Source organism: Tupaia chinensis, unplaced genomic scaffold (assembly GCF_000334495.1).
Source record: "Tupaia chinensis unplaced genomic scaffold, TupChi_1.0 Scaffold000183_1, whole genome shotgun sequence".
NCBI classification, from domain to species: domain Eukaryota; kingdom Metazoa; phylum Chordata; class Mammalia; order Scandentia; family Tupaiidae; genus Tupaia; species Tupaia belangeri.
The window spans coordinates 998,727-1,019,046 of NW_006159658.1; the positions used below are offsets into that span (position 1 = coordinate 998,727).

The 20,320-nt window shown below is 39.2% G+C and overlaps 1 protein-coding gene across 1 annotated transcript; it reads left to right on the plus strand.

Annotated features, from left to right (window-relative positions):
* Positions 1-1,928: 1,928 nt before the first annotated feature.
* On the plus strand, positions 1,929-19,902 carry LOC102489044 (C-type lectin domain family 4 member A-like). The gene is made up of 5 exons (XM_027771100.1): positions 1,929-2,241; positions 3,504-3,620; positions 9,753-9,851; positions 15,693-15,865; positions 19,735-19,902. Exons 1-5 carry the CDS (start codon positions 2,103-2,105, stop codon positions 19,852-19,854), a joined length of 648 nt encoding a protein of 215 aa, XP_027626901.1. The 5' UTR covers positions 1,929-2,102; the 3' UTR covers positions 19,855-19,902.
* The last annotated feature ends 418 nt before the right edge of the window (positions 19,903-20,320 follow it).

The following is a 20,320-nucleotide window of genomic DNA, read 5'->3' on the forward strand; positions in this document are numbered from 1 at the left end:
GAGGGGTTTCACTTCCCAGCAAGCCTGCCACAGTTTCTGGAGCAAAATCCTCGGTCTGGGGGGTGCACAGTAGTGACCTTGCCAACGTACTGAACCGACCGGCAGGGGGGGGGGGGGGCTCAGACAGATCCTGGGGCCCGCGGGGTTGGACTCCTCCACTTGAAGACCTATAAATAGAACTGCCACATGATTCAGCATTTCCAGTCTTAGGTATCTACCCCCCAAGTAGGAAAACTCTCAGTTGGAAAAACACTTGCACATGATCACATCACTGGACTCCCACATGGCTGACTGCAGTTCGAGTCCATGACCCAGTGGCATGAAATCAATCTGGGCATGTGTGCATGCATGCCCAAGATCCCAGGAAGAGAATGGAGGAGAAGGGATTGTGGCGCAGCCATCTCACCTGGGGGTGATTTCTCTCACTTTCTTTTCTACTGTCTTTGTCTTTCTCTCTGACAAGTGCACATGCCGTAAGGCAAAAAACTCTACAGCCCCCTCCTCCCCCAAAAAACAAAAAGGGTGGTACATATACACTACAGAGTACTACTCAGCCACAAAAAACAGTGAGACCCTTGCATTTGATAGAAAGTAGGCAAGATTTACTGCTAAGTGAAGCAAGCCAGATGATGAAAGAGAGGTATCGTTTGTCCCATTGAATATATACTGAATGTTGGCACTCTGAGAAAAAAATTAATGATTCGAAGGTTTAAAAGCATGGAGAACAATGATGATACTGGAGACAGTGGGGAAGGAGGGTGGGGAATAGGGATGGGTGAGAGGGAGAGAATCAAGGGGAAGAAGATAAAGCAAAGCATTGAAAAGAACCAGAATGGAAAGAAATCTGTTCATTGTAATGTATATGATAATGTCTTTCACTGAACCTATGCAGTATATTTGTGATGGAAAAATTCATTTGGTATACTGTACTGATATGCAGTGATTAAATATAAAAAATAAGTTTATTTAACAGCAAAGACATACATACACTGAAAGTAAAGGACTTGAAAAAAGATTCCATGCAAATTGGAAACCAAGAAAAGGCTAGAGTCATGATAGTAATATCAGCCGAAATAGACTTTAAGACAAAGACTGTAAGGACAAAGGCACTATATAGTGCTAAAGACTAATTCACCAGGAAGATGTAACACTGACCAATAACTATGCACTCCACACTGGAGCACCCAAATACACGAAAGCAAGCGCTGGTTCGAGCCCAGGGTCTCCCCTGTTTAGGACAGGCCTACAGAACATGCTCGTGCTCTGGGCTAGTGAGGCTTGGGTGGATCCTGGTGTAGGGACCCTGTTGAAGTGCCTGTCTCTCTCTGTCTCTCTTTCATGAAGAATTAAATTAATAAACAAAAGAAGGAGTTGGATCATTTGGGGAGAGCTCAGGGCAGAAGATCTGGCTGTAAGCTGGGAGCAGGTTGTGAAGAGATTGCACACGAAGGATTTAAGTTTTGGAGAGCTTTTCTCTTGACTTTCTTAAGAAGTCATATTTAGCAGTCAGTTTATCTCCCTGTACCTTGTGACCCCATTTAATTATTGCCTGATACTTGCCTTCCCCACTGTATTAGAGGAAGCTGATTGCTGAAAGTCAGGGTGGAGGGGGTGGACTGATGTGTGAGTTTTGTGTCAACAATCCTCTTAGAATGTGGTTCCAAGAGGTTTCCTGACCCACCAAAAATGATGAAGTGATTGGAAGATGAGGAGTGTTTGCCCAGGCTGGTTGGTCGATAAGTAATTGCTTCTGCATGTGGAAACACACGAACACACGAATGTCATTTTTGAGTTCAGAGAGCACAGGTTTTAGGAAAGACTTCTGCAATACTTGGTTCCTTTTTTCTGTCCTTCCTACTTCTTTCCCCCACCCTTAGAGTTCCTTTTTTTTTTTTTTTCCATATTTGCACAGAAGTATATGCAAACTTTAAAAGCCTGTGACTTTCCCTGTGCTGGCCCTGCCACTGGATCTCAGTGGATTTTAGCATTTTGGTTTTTAGATCTCATGAGATACTTCTCAGGGAAAGTGTGCTTAATGCCTCTGCTCTGGCCTAATTTATTAACAACAAGAGAACATTTTGCTACTGTATTACTTCTCATTTATGGTATGTCTTAAAAGTCATAAAACTGATTTCCTGAAAAACCAGAGCTCTTTCGATATGGCTTTGGAAGCCACTTATCAGGAAATAAGTTTCAAAAGTGAATCCACGTGCTCAGGCACCAGCTCAGCCTCTCCTGCAGGTAAAGACATTTGTTGGCGGTTGGATTCCTGATGGGAAGAGGGAGGTGGAAAGGGCGCCCAGGAAAGACAGAGGTGGTGTTGGCAGCTGGTTTTCTGACGGGTCTTGTCAGTGACACAGTAATCGCAGAACAGTCATTTGACTGCAGATAAAGATTAAGGGGCTATACAGTTGGAAAGAGGGGAAGAAAAGATTTCCGGATGCCGTCTTTAGTCTCAACTCCTCTGACTATGAGAAACCTGGTGTGGCAGAAATCAACTTAGTCCCAAGTTAAGGACGCTGACATGCTTTGCTCCTGTGTTTGCTGAGTGAGGCTGCGAGCAAGATATTGATTACAGCTCCTGAAGCCACCAGTCCAGGTCCAGGCGTTACTGAAGTCAGTGGGAACTGTTTTGATCACTCAGAGGCCAAGCGTTTGGGTGGAGGATGAGGACGGTGTATTTGCTAGTGTGAGACTTAAATGGAACAAAAGCCCACTGCAGATGGTATACTAAAAAATGCTACAAGGAAAGCCCCTCACATCTTCCGGGGAGTTTTTCTGAGATAGGAAACCTAGCTCGTGTTGCATCTCCAAAACAGACTGCATGAAGTTTGGGAGCAGATAGAAGGAAACGTGGGTGGCCCGTGTGAGGTCAGATCCTGAGCAAATAGACAGAGCAGACGGAGGGCAGGAACTGTGAGGGTAAATGGTCAGTGTTTACGATTGTAAAACACCTCTGGAGGCACCAAGAGCATAATGGAAATTTTTTTCTTATTTTAAGAACATTATATAGTTTCTTTATTAAACAGGTAACAATGTTCTTTAGAAAATAAGTTTTACTTACTGTTACTGTCTTGAGAAAACCCTATTGTTTATTTTCATGTAAATCTCCCATGTATAAATATACATAAGTGTATATATATTTAATTGTACAAGCCAAATTTTATTATATTATACTGAAGTTTTTATTAACCTCACTTGACAATATATTTTACCATAAGCAAAATCTTACCAACTTGACAAGGTGTCTGAAAAAATGACCATATTTAAAGGTGTAAAGCACTGTCAGTATAAAGATTTATCTGCTTTGTGTCCTTTAGGTATATACCTTCTAGAGTTAAACAATTAAATGACTTTTCCTTGTCCTTTGCTATTTTTACATCATTTGAAATGCCGTGTAGTTAGTGATCGTGTGTCGTCCAGGGAAAGGGAGAAGGAGAAAGGCAGAGAGGAAGTGTGGACGGACTTTAATACTCATTGGACTACTCTGGCTTCTCCTTCAGCACCCAGAGAGAAGAGCTGCCTTCACAACAGTAACTGTGTTTTTTCCAAGCTGCTTTTTGCCTCATTGCTGCTGCTGCTTCTGTTACTGGCAGCCTCGTTCCTTCTGGGTGTGGTCAGTAAGTATGCCGGCTCTGTCATGAGCAACGTCTGCCTTATGCAAAGAGGAGAGATCCACTAGAAACTGACCTATGGTGATGGGTTCATTCAGAAATCTGAGAAAGCAACTTTCTCTGGGGAGATGTAATTCATGAAATTAAATATGAATTTTCATCTTAATTATTTAGTTACTCTCCTGTAAAAATAATGGAATACATTCTCATTAAAAAAAGTCTCTGTACGTGTTTGTGAAGGAGAATGAAATCTATGGCACATCTCTATGCTAGACACTGTGTGAGGACACATCTGTACTTCCTTAGTAGTTTTTTTAGGCCTCCCTTTTAGGCCATCTACTGTATGTCACACAATGCGCTGGCCAGAGATTCCAGAAAGAGACACAGTTTCTGCTCTCAAGAAATTTAGAGGGTAGTCAAATGGACAAGTGATCACAACATTGTAGGTAAGTGTTGTGCAGGTGAAAGTAAGCAGGGGATTGAGGTAGGCTTCCTGCGGGTGGTGGGGCGACATCTATAGCTGTGTCTGCAAGGATGACATAGAGAGTTTTTATGATGGAAATTGAGATATTGGAAGACATGGCAACACTGAAAATGGTTACAGATTCTGAAGGAAACTGAGATATTGGAAGACATGGCAACACTGAAAATGGTTACAGATTCTGAAGACAGTATGGGAGGAGGGTGTGATAAGGGGGGAGAGTGTAAGGAAGAAAATTAATAAGGAAAATAGTGAGGCAGGACATTTATGGGACACAGAAGTGGGTTATTATCTGTTGATGATAATGTATTTAGTATCCTCTACTGGACTGCTGTGAAGTGTATTCGTGTTGGGTAAATTCGACTTATAAGGAAAGTGATTCAATGTATAAAGTAAAAATGAAATAATAATAATAATAATAATTAGTAAAAAGGAATAACAGAGAGACATGAGAGAGCATGGACAACTTTGAAGAAGTTTAAGTAGTAGTGTGGTGCTAAGTGAGGAACTAAAAAAAGAAGTCGTAGGTGGGACACATAAATAGGACTTAGATCGTGAAGAGTGGTGGGCCATAAAGGAGTTTTGATTTTTTTCCCCCAAAGGTTATTTTATCACTTATCATTTGGAACTTGGTAAACCAATCTAAAATGTAGTGTATTAAAACAATGGCTGCCTATTTAGTTCATAATTCTGTGGCTGGGAAATTTAGACTCCTCTCGGTTGGGAGGTTCCTCTGGTCCTGGCTGAGCAAACTCACGGTCACAGGTGGTTCAGCTTCTGAGGAAGAGGAAGTAGCTGGATGATGAGAGCTGTTTGCCCAAAAATCGGCATTCATCAGACAACCATGTGTTCGCTTACATGGCAACTTGGAGACTTGGAAGGCTGGAGCAGAAGTAAGCAAAGCCTTAAGTATCGACTTGGAATTAGTGCAGAGTTTCTCCTGCACATTCAATTGGCCAAGGAAGTAAAGGGATCCCATCTTCATGTGGCAGAGAAACAGACCCCATTTCTTGATCAGAGAAGCTGCAAAGTCACATTGCAAAGGGGTTGGATACAGGGAGAACTGAAACTTGTCACCTTTTTTATGTGGTGTCACAGTCATGAAGAGCCATTGAGGAATTTTAAGCAGAAAATTGATTTAATCAAATTTGACTTATAGAAATGGGCTCTTGGGGGACTAGCAAATGGCATAATGGTTATGTTTCTGGACCCCCATGTTGACCAGTCACAGACTCAGGCACAGACTCAGGCACAGACTCGGCACCTTAAAACTCATGCCAGGCACATGTGAGTGCATGCCAAAATCCTGAGAGGAGACTGAAGGAGAAAGGATTGTGGTGTGGCCTTCCTTCTGGGAGGTGATGTCTAGTTTTCTTTCTCTTTGTTTTTCACACACTTCCTATAGCAAAAACTCTGTAAAAAGAAAAAAAAAAAAAGATATGAGCTCTTTACTGATGTGTGTAAAGTTGGTATATCAGCCTAAATATAGATGCAAAGAGAGATGTTAGAGTCTCATTCATTAGTGTACTTCAGAAATAGAGCCAATTGTAAATCTGGTGTTTGAGAAGAATGAGAGGAAATAGTTTTGAATGACAGAGGAGAGAGAACCAAGAAGGCAGAAACTTGATGATTATTAGTTGTTTGGAATAAGGAACCCAGAGAAATAAAAGATGACTCCAATATTCTGATTGATAAACTCAGCAATCATGGTGTTATTCAAAGAGATAGACAATATAGAAGGATTAGCTTGCAAGGGTTGGAAAATGGGGATTGAAAATTTTGGCTTGCTGAATTTTACATGTCTGTGGGAACCTTAAACAGACAGGTCTAGTGGGAGACATATTTTTTATGATTGGGTAAAGGAGATCCAAATTTTGAAAGTTATTAATTTGTAGGTAGCCAGTAATACCATAGAAATATAAGCTATGACTCAGGTGCAGTTTTTCGTATGAGTAGGAGGGACAATGTTGGAGGTCCGGGAAGTATGACACATTAAAAAAAGTAGGTGAAGGAAGCAGATATTTTTTCTTGAAAAAAAAATATATATAAGAAGCAGCAGCAAGGAAGGCAAGGAAAAAAGAGGAAAAAATCATGTCCTAAGAGGTAAAAAGGAAGAGAACTGGCATCCAGTATTTTAGTGGGTCAAACAGGAAGATAGTTAAAAAGTGACTGTTGGATACTACAGGTTAACCATTTCTCTCTCTCTCTTATATTTTGCCAGAGGATGTGCATGTTCACAAAGAGAGAGACAGAAAAAGAGACAAGGAAAGTGGGAAGCACCTTTTGTGAGGAATGGTCACGCTACAATATCTACTTCTCTACTTCTTCCTACTTTGGAATTTGAGGCATGCACACACATATACCAGTGTGTTTCTCAAGCCACCAGGTCTCGGACTTGACCCTGTAGCTGGTTATGTGGGATCCAGTCACCCTAACCACTATGCCATAGGTTGATCCAATTCAAGGAGGGTTTTAGTGAAATAAAAGAGGCAAATGAAGAATGAGGCATGTCAAGGAGAAAATAAAAATTAGGTCATGAGAGAAAAATCCAACTTAAACTGGGAAAAGTGGATTTGTTTTAAATTGGGAGAAAAATGGAGAGTTTCACAGAAGAGTAAGAGCTGGTTGGGATAACGAAATGAATGGAAAGAAGAGAAAGAATAATGTCTCCTTGGTCACAGTGGGATTTTTGTGTATTCTTCATTCTGCAAAGACACCCAGAACTCCATGACTAATTCTCACCTCCCACATACAGACAGGTATACACTGTGTACATCCTTAAGCACAAGTGTTTAGCTGGTCTCCACTCCTTTCTCCCTCCCAAGGTTTAGCTTCTGCATACACATCACATTGAATATGGAAGAAACATACAGATAAATTACTTTAGATTCACTATGATTAACTGTCATGTCCTCTTTCAAACCGTGATATTCCAATAATTCTAGGAGATATCCATACTTTATAAATCAGAATTAAAATTACAGTGACTTTTTAGATGGCTACTGAACTCGAACTGTGAAATATTGGTTTCAGGTACTAAAAAATGAAGATCCTTTGGCTGAGACTTCTCCCCCAAGATTCATTTCTAGTGGGTAGGGCTGCCTCTGTATCCTTCTCTCTGTCTCTCTCTGTCTTCTGTGTCTCCCTGTGTCTTTTCATTATTAAAAAGTTTTAAAAACTTATTCTCTAGGCTCTCAAGTCCCTACTTTATTGTCCTAATTTGTGCTTTTCCCCCTCCCTTTTAAGAGAGGCACAAAACCAGGCCCATACTGAGATGGCTACTGAACTTGAGCTGTGAAATGTTGGTTTCACACACAGCACAGTTTTCAGTTTTTGATTTTTAAAATTAAAATATAAATTTTTTATTGTTTTTTTTCTTTTTCTTCTTCTTTATTTATTTATTTTTGTTCTTCTTTCCTCTTCTGTCTTTTTTTTCTTTAACATCATTCCTTGTCTGCTCAGCCTCCATGCACTGAGTGTCTCAACAAGTCCAAGTGAACAGGATCCAAACATCTAAATACAATTAGGGTCAGAATATTCCTCAATTCCCACTGAATCTGGTGCACAAAGTGTGAAAAATGGAATGGAAGAGTGATTGCAAATCGCCTCCTCCAGCTCAGATTGAATTTCAAGAATTAGGAAGAAATGCACAGTCAATCAGATTACCAGAAATCACCACAGGGGCACAAGAAATATAAGAAAGCAAGAAAATACCTCTCCTCCAAGGGAAAAGAATAACTGCTCTTCATCCACAGACAGTACAATGGAACTCATGAAAATGTCACATAAAGAATTTAGACTATTCATAGTAACAAAGCTATTAGGGATGGAAGAGAAGAGAGACAATGAACTGCAGATAAGGCAGGAGAAAGGGCCTGATGAGTTCCAGGAGGTAAGGAAGTTCGTACAAGATCTAAAAGAGAAAATATAACCATAAAAATGAATCAAATGGACCTGTTAGAGATAAAGACTATAATATAGGAAGTCAAAATCTCCCTTAAAAGTATTAAAAGCAGACTAGATCATAAAGAAAATATAATCTCAGATGTAGAAGATAACATCGCTGGCCTAGAAAAATCCACCACAAAGACTGAGAAAATGGCCGGAAAAAAATTTGAATAATATATGAGAAATACTAGACACCATCAACTGTCCAAATATCCAGATAACTGGTATCCCAGAAGGTAAAGAGACTAATAAGGGCATTGATACTCTATTTCATGAAATCCTGGAAGAAAACTTTTCAAACCTAGCGAGGCATTCAAAGATTCAGTCTCATGAAATACAAAAGACCCCAAGTAGAATCAACCCAAGAAGATCTTCTCCAAGACATATTATAGTCAGATTGACCAAAACCACAGACAAAGACAAAATACTAATATTGGCAAAAGAGAAATGTCAAGTTACCTACGAAGGATATCCCATCAGGCTAATAGCTGACCTCTCATCGGAAACAATGTGACCAAGGAAAGAATAGGAAAATACATTGAAAGTGTTAATGGAAAAGCAATTTCAACCAAGAACACTGTTCCCACAAAGATTATCCTTCATATGAGAAGAAAAGACAAGAACATTCTCAGATATACCTAAAAGAACTTACCAACACCAGACCAGATCTCCAAGAAGTTCTGAAGAGAGTGCTATACCAAGAAATCTACAAACACACAGAAATAAGAGTTCAAAAACAACTAAGAAAATGACCATCTTAATGGTAGGGACAAGTCTAGAGTTGAATATTATATCCCAGAATTTAATCAGGAAGATTAGACCACAACAGAAGTTAGATTAGATTAAGAAGACTGAACTGGTGAAACAGAATCCTAGGACTTTTGACTAAAGCATTACTGCTTTTCTCCTAGGCCTGTTTTCCAGATTTAAGGATTTTTTGTCCTGTTTTGAGCTGCCAATAGATTCATGTACCTACTATTTGAAGAGACTCCTAACCCGTTTCCTGGCTTTAAATTTTAAGCAAATCTCTCTTAGCATTTCTTTGATTTTGATTTATTAAAGCTAAAACTGCTTTTCTTAAAATTAAAAATATGTTAAAAAATACCTATTTAATGACTGCAGTAAGCTATATAGCATCAACTAGGTGCTACTTTATAGTATATTCATTCTACTCAGAGTTTCACACCTAAAGTTGGACGTGTTCACAGATATGTATTATATCAGCTCAACTTGCTATTGAAAGCAGTTAGATTAAGATATTTTCTGAATCGACAAAATACGGGGGATAAAAAAGAGTGGAAACCAACTGTAGACACCAGAGATAGCATGGGAGGAGGGTGGGAAATGGCAGAAGGTGAGAAATAAGGGGAAAATATAAATATATATATATACGAAACTAGAAATGGAAAATTACGTGTATGATTAAACCACTATACAGTATATTCTGGATGGGAAATCATATTTTGTATGCCATGACGGTGGTCAGTGAATGAATGTAAAATTAATTAATTAATTAAAATTTTTTTTAAAAAGTAAAAAAAAAAAGAATTGCAGTGACTTTGGAGGGATGGGAAATATATATCAGTAAGACTCCATCTACACAAGTAATTGGACATCTGTAGATTCTTTTCTTTCTTTAAGGAATGTAAAAAAGTATCAAGATCAAAGTCATAATGCCATTTGAAAATGAATGTTTTTCACTTTTCCAGTTTTCTTCAAAAAATCTCAATGTCTTGAAGAAAAAAAGACTACCAAAGAACTGATTCACACAAAATTGGAGTGTATGGTAAAGAAGTTGCCCAAGGAAGGTAAAAATTAATGTGGCAAGGATTTATTTGCTGACTATACTATGTAAGGATCCCAAATAAAATTTTCTATTAAGATTCTCAAGAGGATTATATTAAGAATTTGAGGCTCAGGACAAGCAGTTAGCGTAATGGCTATGTCGCTGGACTCCCACGTAGTCGACCGCGGTTCGCATCCTGGACCCGGTGGCTTAAAACTCTCGCCGAGTGAGTGTGCATGCGTGCCCAAGATCCTGAGAGGAGAATGGAGGAGAAGGGATTGCAGTGTGGCCATCCCCCCTGGGGAGTGATTTCTCGCTTTCTCTCTCTCTGTCTCTCTCTGTCTCTGGCAAGCGCACACGCCCTATAGCGAAAACCTCTCTCAAAAAAAAAAAAAATTGAGGCTCTGGGCCTGGAAGGTGATATGGTGGTTAAGGTGCTGGAGCCCACATTACTGATGGCAGTTCAAGTACCACACCTGGCAGCTTGAAAATCACACGAGGTGCATGTGCTTGTGTGTCCAAAATCTCAGGGGGAGAATGGAGGAGGAAGGGGTTGCAGCATGGTCACCCAACTTTGCAGGGGGTGGGGGGTGGTAATTTTTCACTTTCTCTATCACAGTCTGTTTCTGTCTCTCTCCAGAGAGTGCATGCACCCTGTGGTAAAACCTTATAAAAATGAAAAAAAAATCATTTGACCCTCGCAATTATTTTCAGCTACAAGTGTACTAATACACAAGATCTGAAATCCTGTATTAAAAAAAAAATTGGTAGAAGGCACGTGTACTTGCTAGAGAGAAGAGGGTTCAGGAAGTGGGAGGGAGATGAGAAAGTACTCCTTGTCTGCTAAGAGTATGGCCATGCTGCCATCTATTCTTGTATATTTCTCATTTTAGTATTTTGGACATGCCTGCACAATTTTCCGATGTGTTTTTTTTTTAAGTCACCATTTCCGGGATTTGAACTGTTCAATCCCATGTGGGATCCAGCCGCTTAACCATCACACCACTGGCTGGCTACCTAAAATTCTCATATGTATAAAATAAACCTTAACTGTAAAAAGGTTTCTTTGCTTTTGGTTTTCTTTGACCTTCACTTCTTTTCAAATTTTAAGTGTCCTTGCAAATTTTTCATGTATCAGTTAAAATCATTTGCTAAAAATGGTGATGGTGCTTATGCTTTTATTATGAATGCAAATTATTTAAGTTCTTAAAATTTTTATTTTTAAGAACAGTTAAAGTTTTAACTTTAAGAACAGTTTATATTTATAGAATGATTAAGCAGATAATACAAAGAAATCTCATTTGACTTCTACCCTGTAGAGTCCCCTAAGATGAACATCTTATATGATACATTTGTCAGAATTAATGAAAAAATATTGATATATTATTACTAATTAAACTCCATAATTTATTCTAATTCCTTTATTTTATTAAGGGTTTTGCCAGTGAGCATACACGCTTGCAGGAGAGAGATAGAGACAGAGAGGGAAAGTGAGAAATCATTTCTTGGGGAAGATGGCCACAGTGCAATTGTTTCTCCTCCAGTCTCCTCTCTGGATTTTGCCCATGCATGCACACACACCTGGCATAATTTTCAAGCACCAGGCCTAAGATTCAAACTACAGTCACCTATATGGTAGTCCAGCCTTGTCATCACTTCACCTGTTGAAGTTTGTTTGTTTTCTTTAAAGAATCATTTATTTTAAAATTTTATTTACTATTATAATTTTTAAAAATTCACCAGAGGGACAGAGAGAGAGGGAGAAAGGGAAAGTGAGAAAGCAAGCTGCTAGGTCCAGGATCCAAATCATAGCTGGCCATGTGGGAGTCCAGCACCTCAACCCCCATGCTACCTGCTAGCCCACCACTCTTTAGTTTTAAGTAATAACATTTTTCTATTTTAGAACCTCAGCCAGGTGCCACATTATATTTCTTGTCTCTTTATGCTCTTCTTGTCTGTGATAGTTTCTCAATCTTTGCTAGTTTTGACAGTTTTGAGGAATACTGGTCTATTACATTGTAGGATGCCCCTATGTCAGAATTTGTCTAATATATTTCTATTTATTAGACCAGAATTGTTTGCTTTAGGAGGAAGATCACAGATGTAAAATACTATTTTCATCACATCATAAAAGGGTACATATAGGGACCAGCAGTTAGCGTAATGGCTATGTTGCTGGACTCCCACGTAGTCGACCGTGGTTTGAGTCCCAGATCGAGTGGCTTAAACTCACGCCAGGCGCGTGTGGGTGCGTGCCCAAGATCCCGAGAGGAGAATGGAGGAGAAGGGATTGCGTCATGGCCATCCCCCCTGGGGGGTGATTTCTCGCTTTCTGTCTCTCTGTCTCTCTCTGTCTGTCTGGCGAGCGCACGCGCCCTATAGCAAAAACCTCTCCAAAAAAAAAAAAAAAAGGGTACATATTATAAAAACTATTTTTGACTATCGACCCTGACTGGTCACAAGGCAGTGTGTCTTATGTCTCCATTTTGAAATGACCTTTTCCCTCTGCTCTCCATTCTCTGTTCTTTGGAAGGAGGATGCTAGGTGTAGCCCACTCTTAACAAATAGTTATGCTCCCTATCAATTAGGGTACAGTGAGATATTAGAATTCTCTAGAGAAACAGAACCAACAACATTTATATGCAGAAAGATGTTTATTTTAAAAGAATTTAATTATGGAGGCGTGAGAACTGCACAATTTTGTGTGTCTGGCAAGCTGTAGATTTGGGAAAAGTTGCAGTTGGAGTTAAAAGATAGTCTGCTGCAGAACCAGGGAAATCTCATGTCTGCAGATGAAGTCCAAAGACAGTGTGTTGTTGAACTCCCTTTTGGTTGATGAAGGTCATCTATGTGTTCCATTTAGATTTTTAACGGAATGAGTGAGGGCCAGTTCATTATGGAAGGCAGCCTACTTTATTCAGAAGTCACCATTTTCAGTGTGAATCTCATTGAAAAACACCCTCACAGAAATATCCAGAGTGTTTGATCTGGGCTCTGTGGCCCAGAAAGTGGACACTTGTAATTAACCATCACCAGTATCCATTAGAAATTCTCAGGCCTGTGGTATTCATCTCTAAGAACTATCCTATTTATTAACTTATTCAGTCACTTATATTGGCACGTAGTCATGGATATCTACTTTATACTTCAGATTATAATCCACCGGACTTCATTTTGTTTTCCAGCCTCGGCCATTGGGCATATTTGTCCTCCCTCTCCTTCGATAAATCACCATCAGTGTGTCCTTACATTTGGTTTTGTTTTCATACCTCCTTATAGCCTAGGACTACAAAATGCTCCAGGCTCATACTGTACATTCCCTGTCTGTATCCTAGAATCAGTCATTTCCATGTAAAGTCCTGGGTTTTTATATTGAAGAATGGTGACACACACATTTTGCTATCTTAAATGTTCATACGTATTCTGTTCAATGTATTTTTTATTTCTCTTGAGACTACTTTGACCTATGGATTATTTGGAAGTCTGTTTAGTTTCAAGTATTTGAAGATTTTCTTGTTTTATTTTCTCTCTTTCTTATTATTATTTATAAAATTTACATTTAATCACTGTATATCTTCTCAGAGTAAAGCATGGTGTGTCCCACATGAATACAGTTTATATCAGTCAAATCAAAGATGTTACCATATACATTATCATCAACAGAAAACTTTGTGTGTGTGTTTGTTAACTGTTGTTTGTTATTTCCCTGATCCCCTTCCTCCCATCCTTTATTACCCACTGCTCCTCACACTGTCACTGATATCTACAGTTGCTCTCCCAGCTATTATATCTTTCAATCTTTCCGTTTCTGCTGTAGAGTGTAGATAATCAGTGTATATTATGTGGGTACATACAATACCTGTCTTTTATTGCTTCACTTAGATTAAATCTTCCATATTTGTCCACTTCATATCAGATATTAGTGTTATTATTTCTTACGGCTGAGTAGTATTTCATAGTTTATATGTGCCACATTTTTTTCAATTTATTTGTTTTATTAATTGTGGTTCCAAGTTTTCTGAGGTTTCTTTTCTGCCCCGGATATGGTCTACTTTGCATATGTTCCATGAGCACGGAAAAAAGTGGGTATTCTATTGTTGGGTGGAGTGTTCTATAAATATTGACTAGCGCCTGTTGACTGGTGATGTTTTTTGAGTTTGACATTCTTTTTTTTTTTGGAGAGATTTTTGCTATAGGGCGCTCGCCAGACAGACAGAGAGAGACATAGAGACGGAAAGCAAGAAATCCCCCTCCGGGGGGATGGTCACGCCGCAATCCCTTCTCCTCCATTCTCCTCTCGGGATCTTGGGCACACACACACACGCACCCGGCGTGAGTCTTAAGCCACCGGGTCCAGGACGCGAACTGCGGTCGACTACGTGGGAGTCCAGCGACATAGCCATTACGCTAACTGCTGGTTCCCGAGTTTGACATTCTTGAAGATTTTCTGGGAAGCTGTCTTTTCTACTGTCGAGAGTGGAGTGTTAATGTCTCCATCGTTGTTATTTGTGAACTTCTTTTGGTTGAGTCTGTTTTACTGTATTGCCAGGAAAGTCATGATGCATTTTTGCTTAAAAAAAATAGGAAAATATGTCATGACTTTCCAAACAACCTAATACTTTAACATTTACAGCTCTGTTGTTTGATGTATGTACATTTTTTAAAGAAGTATTTTATTTAACTCTATTTATTTATTTATTTATTTATTTATTTATTTTAATTGACCAGAGAGAGATAGAGAGAGAGAGAGAAAGAGAGAGAGAGAGAGAAAGAGAGAGAGAGGAAGACAACAGGTCCAGGACTCAAACTGCGGTTGGCCATGTAGGAGTCCAGCATCTTTAACCATCACTCCACCTGCTGGCCCCAATGTATGTACATATAGGAATAGTATGTTGGACTTTATATTTTTTTAGTTTGTTGTTCAGTTGGTAATTTCTATTGCTCTGTATTCCAATTTATGATGATTTCTCTGTTCTATTCATTCTTCTTTTGACCTCATCCACTGAGTTAATTTTGGTTATATAATTTCCATTCATAAAATTTCCATTTGGTTATTTTATATATCTACTATTTCTTTGCTGAGATTTTCTACATTCTTATTTTAATTATGCTTGTAATTTCTTATTGAATCATTCTTTCCTGGATGCTTTAAAATCATTGCCAAAGAATTCTATCAATAATATTTTTGTATCTTGGTTGTAAGCACCTGTTAGTTATCATTTCTTACATAATTTGAAAAGTTCATACACATTGTATAGCAAATCATTTTTCTATTAAACCGTCAAAATTTTTGTATTGTCCTCTCACAGTCTTAACGTTATTTAAGGATTATATTTTTGATGACTTCTAATGTCACTGTGCCAGGAAACAGTAATAAGGAAACATTACTACCTCCATAGGTATATCTTCTCATTACTTCCTATGGAGGTAGACGTGGCCTTCTTGATATATGAGGAGTCTGATGCCCTCGTGACATCTGTGTGGGGGTGGGCTGTCTAGCTCTTATAGTGTCTGTCTCTATTGGTTTTAAATTTAATAATACAAAATTGGTTACAAAAGCAATTTATTTTTAATTTTATTTATTTATTTATTGGAGAGGTTTTTGCTATAGGGCGTGTGTGCGTGCCAGAAAGATAGAGAGAGACAGAGAGACAGAAAGCAATAAATCACCCCCCAGTGGGGATGGCCACACCGCAATCCCTTCTCCTCCATTCTCCTCACAGGATCTTGGGCATGCATGCACATGTACCCAGCATGAATTTAAGTCACTGGGTCCGAGACTAAAACCACGGTCGACTACATGGGAGTTCAGTGACATAGCCATTACGCTGATATTCCCACAATTTTCTTTTATTGCACTTAGGTGTCCATCCTTTCAACAGAGAGAAAGTCTGGAGCTGCTGCCCACAGAATTGGAAGTCATTTGGCTCCAACTGTTATTTTGTTTCTACTGAATCAAAATCTTGGCATGAGAGTGAGAAGGACTGCTCTAGAATGGGGGCTCATCTGTTGGTGATCAACTCCAAGGCTGAGCAGGTAATTTCTGACAGATGATGGAGCTGATTGATGATGAGCAGAAAATGAGTTCTGCATAATTGCAGTTGTCTCTTGGCCAAGAAGGAGGCTTTTCTTGTTTTGAGATATTGGTGGTGAGGCAGAAGTCTTTACCCATAATATGCAGGAAAGGTTCCCCAAGTCTGTACCTTCTGTACCTTCCTGTTCCAGCTTCTGTAAAACTAACCTCCCCCAAAGAAATGGGGACATTAAAAACGTATCATGTGATGGTTGGATGGAAGGAGAAAAAAGTTCCAGTCTGAAATATAAGTTTGTTATTTCAACATGGAAATGTTTTATAAATTATTTTTTTTGTTGTTTTTTGTTTGTTTGTTTTTTTGTTTTTATTTTTTAACATTAATATGCTATACATCATTACAGTATACAAAATGAATTTTTCATCCAAAATACATTGTCTGTTGGCTCAATCAAGTACATCAACATATGTGTTATCAACAATTTTCCATTTCTTATGTCTTGTATATTTTGAGTTTTTTCTCTTTTTTTGCCATCCTTGATTCCCTATCCCTAACCCTCTGCCCTGTCCAACCCTCCTCCCATTGTCTTGTAAAGTAGCACCTAACTAGGGCTATATAGCTTAACTGCAGTCATCAAATAGGTATTTCTAATGCCTTTTTTTTTTTTCTTCTGAAAATTTTTTTTTTTTATTAATTTACATTCATTCCCTGAGCATCATCACAACATTCTAAATGTGGTTTCCCATCTAGAATATACTATATAGTGGCTTAATAATGCATGTTATCATCCATAATATTCCATTTCTACTTTCATATATATGTTTTTTTACCCCATGTCTAGCCCTCTGCCCTATTCCACTCTCTTATTACACTATCTCTGCTGTCTACAGTTGTCTTCAATCCCTTTTCCCCCAACATTTCGTTGGTCACACAATATCATAAGTAATCTAACTACTTTCAATAGCAAGATCAGCCGATGGTTTCAAGAAAAGCAGTTTTGAACTGGTAAGGATATTTCTTTGAAACTTAAAGCCTAGAAACAGGTTAGTATTCTGTTCAAATAGTCGGAACATGAATCTATTGATAGCTGAAGACAGGACAAAAGTCCTTAAAACCAGACAACAAAGCTTAGAAGAAAAGCAGCAATATTTTAGTCAAGTCGTAGAATACTGTTTCATCAGTTCAGTCTCATGTACTTAATCTTTCTTCTGTATCTGTTGAGGTTCGATGTTCCAGATTGAAATCTGGGATGTAATACTCAACTCCAGCTTTTGGCCCTACAATTAAGTTGCCCATTTTCTTAGTTTCTGAACTCTTATTTCTGTGTGTCTGCATTTAATTTTACTGACATAGCACTCCCTTAAGAACTTCTTGGAGATCCGGTCTGGTGCTGGTAAATTCTTTCAGGTTTTGTTTATCTGGGAAAGTTCGTGTCTTTTCTTCCCAAATGAACGATAACCTTGCTGGGTACAGAATTCTCGGTTGAAATTGCTTTTCCCTTAATACTTTGAATACATTTTCCCATTCTCTCCTCGCTCTCATTGTTTCCGATGAGAGGTCTGCCGTTAGTCTGATGGGATACCCTTTGTAGGTAACTTGCCTTTTTTCTCTTGCCAGTCTTAGTATCTTGTCTTTGTCTGTGGTTTTGGTCAATCTGGCTATAATGTGTCTTGGAGAAGATCTTCTTGGGTTGATTCTATTTGGGGTCCTCTGTATTTCTTGGGACTGAATCTTTGAGTGCCTCTCCAGGTTTGGAAAATTTTCTTGTAAGATTTCATGGAATAGATTATCAATGCCCTTATGAGTCTCTTCACCTTCTGGGATGCCTATTATCCGGATGTTTGGACGTTTGATGGTATCTAGTACTTCTCGCATATTATTCTCAAATTTTTGGGCCATTTTCTCAGTCTTCGCGGTGGATTTTTCTAGGCCAACCATTTTCTCTTCTACATTAGAGATTCTATTTTCTGTATGATCTAGTCTGCTTTTAATACTTTCAAGGGAGATTTTGACTTCTTGTATTATAGCCTTCATCTCTAACAGTTCCATCTGATTCTTTTGTAAAGTGTGAAATTCCTCTTTTAGATCTTGCATGAATTTCCTCACCTCCTGGAACTCTTCAACTCCTTTCTCCTTCCTCTTCAGCAGTTCCTTGTCTCTCTTCTCTTCCATCTCTGTTAGCTTTGCCATTATGAACGTTCTGAATTCTTTATCAGACATTTCCATGATTTCCATGGAACTCTGTGTGGATGAAGAGCAGCTATCTGTTTCCCTTGTGGGAGAGGTATTTTCCTGCTTCCCCATATTTCTTGTGCTCCTGCAGTGATTTCTAGTCATCTGGTGGATGATCAGTTTCTTCCCAAACTTGGAAGTTCAATCAGAGGGTCGAGGAGTGTGCAGAAAAGAAAACAGAGAAAGGGAAACAACAGCAAAAACACCAGACAAGACACAGAGAAAAAGAAGAGAAAAACTTAAAAAAAAAATTAATATTCAAAAAATTTTAATACAACTCAAAAATTGGAAAACCGCACAGCGCGTTTGCTATAGAGCCATGGAGCTGTCTGTCTCTTGAAGAAGGGCTGTTCACGCGAGTTTTGTATGCTGGAGGCCCAGTTATCAGTGGGACATCTTCCTTTTTCCAAAATGGCTATATCGCAGGAGCCATGAGACTGTCTGTCTCTTGAAGAAGGGCTGTTCTGGGAGGAGGAGAGGGGATTATTAACAAGATAATGACCTAGGAGGAGCCAAAGGGCCCTGTAAAATGCCTAACCTTAAAAAATCCAAAACAGCAAAAATTTAAAAAAAAAAAAAAAGACAGAAAGAGAAAGAGGGCAGAGACAAATGCGTAGAGAGAGACAAAGAGTGATACAGAGACAGGAGACTTGTAAGTGGTCTTCCTACCACGCAAGTTTTGTATGCTGGAGGCCCAGTTATCAGTGGGACATCTTCCTTTTTCCAAAATGGCTATATCGCAGGAGCCATGGAGCTGTCTGTCTCTTGAAGAAGGGCTGTTCACGCGAGTTTTGTATGCTGGAGGCCCAGTTATCAGTGGGACATCTTCCTTTTTCCAAAATGGCTATATCGCAGGAGCCATGGAGCTGTCTGTCTCTTGAAGAAGGGCTGGGAAATGTTTTATAAATTATTAACTACTTAACAGAGAAGGGTGTTAGGTGGGTTAGGAAAAGGTAGGTAAATCATGAAAAGTCACTATCAGTAATTAGAGATGGGATGAAAGAATCTATGATGTTACAGACACCAGCAGATGGAATAATGGTTACGTTGCTGGACTCTGATATGGCTGACTAGGGTTTGAGTCCCAGACCTAGGAGCTTCAAATTCATGCTGGGCGAGTGTGCATGGGTGCCCAAGAACCGGGAGGAGAATGAAGGAGAGGGGACTGCAGTGTGATCATCACCCCTGGGGACTGATTTCTCACTTTCTGTCCCTCTCTCTCTCTCTCCAATGAGTGCATCTCCCCTCATAGCAAAAATCTCTCTAAAAAAACTCTGGAAAAAGAAATATTATACACTGTACAGATATATGTGATTAAATGTAATATAAAAAAACCTGAAGTTATGAAGTGAAAATGATTAAATCTACATTTTCTCATGTGCAACTTTAAAGAACGCCATCTTAGTGAGGGAAGGCCACTCTGAGATGAGAATCCAGCATGACCGTACCCAGGTATTGCTTCCATACATACTGAACATCCAGCACAGTGATCTTTGATCCTGCCCTGCTCAGCCAGAGAACTGCTGCACTGCTGGGCAGGGACTCCGTGTGGTCATTCCTGGATCCTCAGTTTCCCATGGCCAAAAATAACTCAGTTCATGTTCAATATCCTAAGACTATAACTCTTCTTTTCTTCCTCAGGACTTCATCATCAAGGATTTGAACCGGTATTCTGCTTATTATGTGGGGCTGTCAGATCCAGAAGGTCAGGGACATTGGCAATGGGTGGATCAGACGCCGTATAATGAGAGTATCTCGTGAGTATGGAATTAGATAAAGGGTTCTAGGGTCCTGGATTATGCAAGGAGTGTAGGGTGTTTTAACTATCAAGTGTTAAGGAAAACAAAGAAAGAAACAAAGGAAAACAAAAACTCTGACAAAACTTTTTTGTAAAAACCTACATATACTTGACCTCCATGTCTGTGCTTTGGAACCAGTAACTGGCATAATGGTTATGTCGCTGGACTCCCACATAGTCAACCATGCTTTGATTCCCAGATCTGGCAGCTTAAGACTCACTACAGGCACTTGCGTGTGTGTGTCCAAAATCCCGAGAGGAGAATGGAGGGGAAGGGATTGCAGCATGGCCATCCCTGCTGGGGGGTGATTTCTCGTTTTCTGTCTCTCTATCTCTCTCTGTCTCTCTGGTGAGCACACACACCCTATAGCAGAAATCTGCCTAAAAAAAAAAAGGCTGTGCTTTGAACTTTATGTTTGTAAGTAAAAC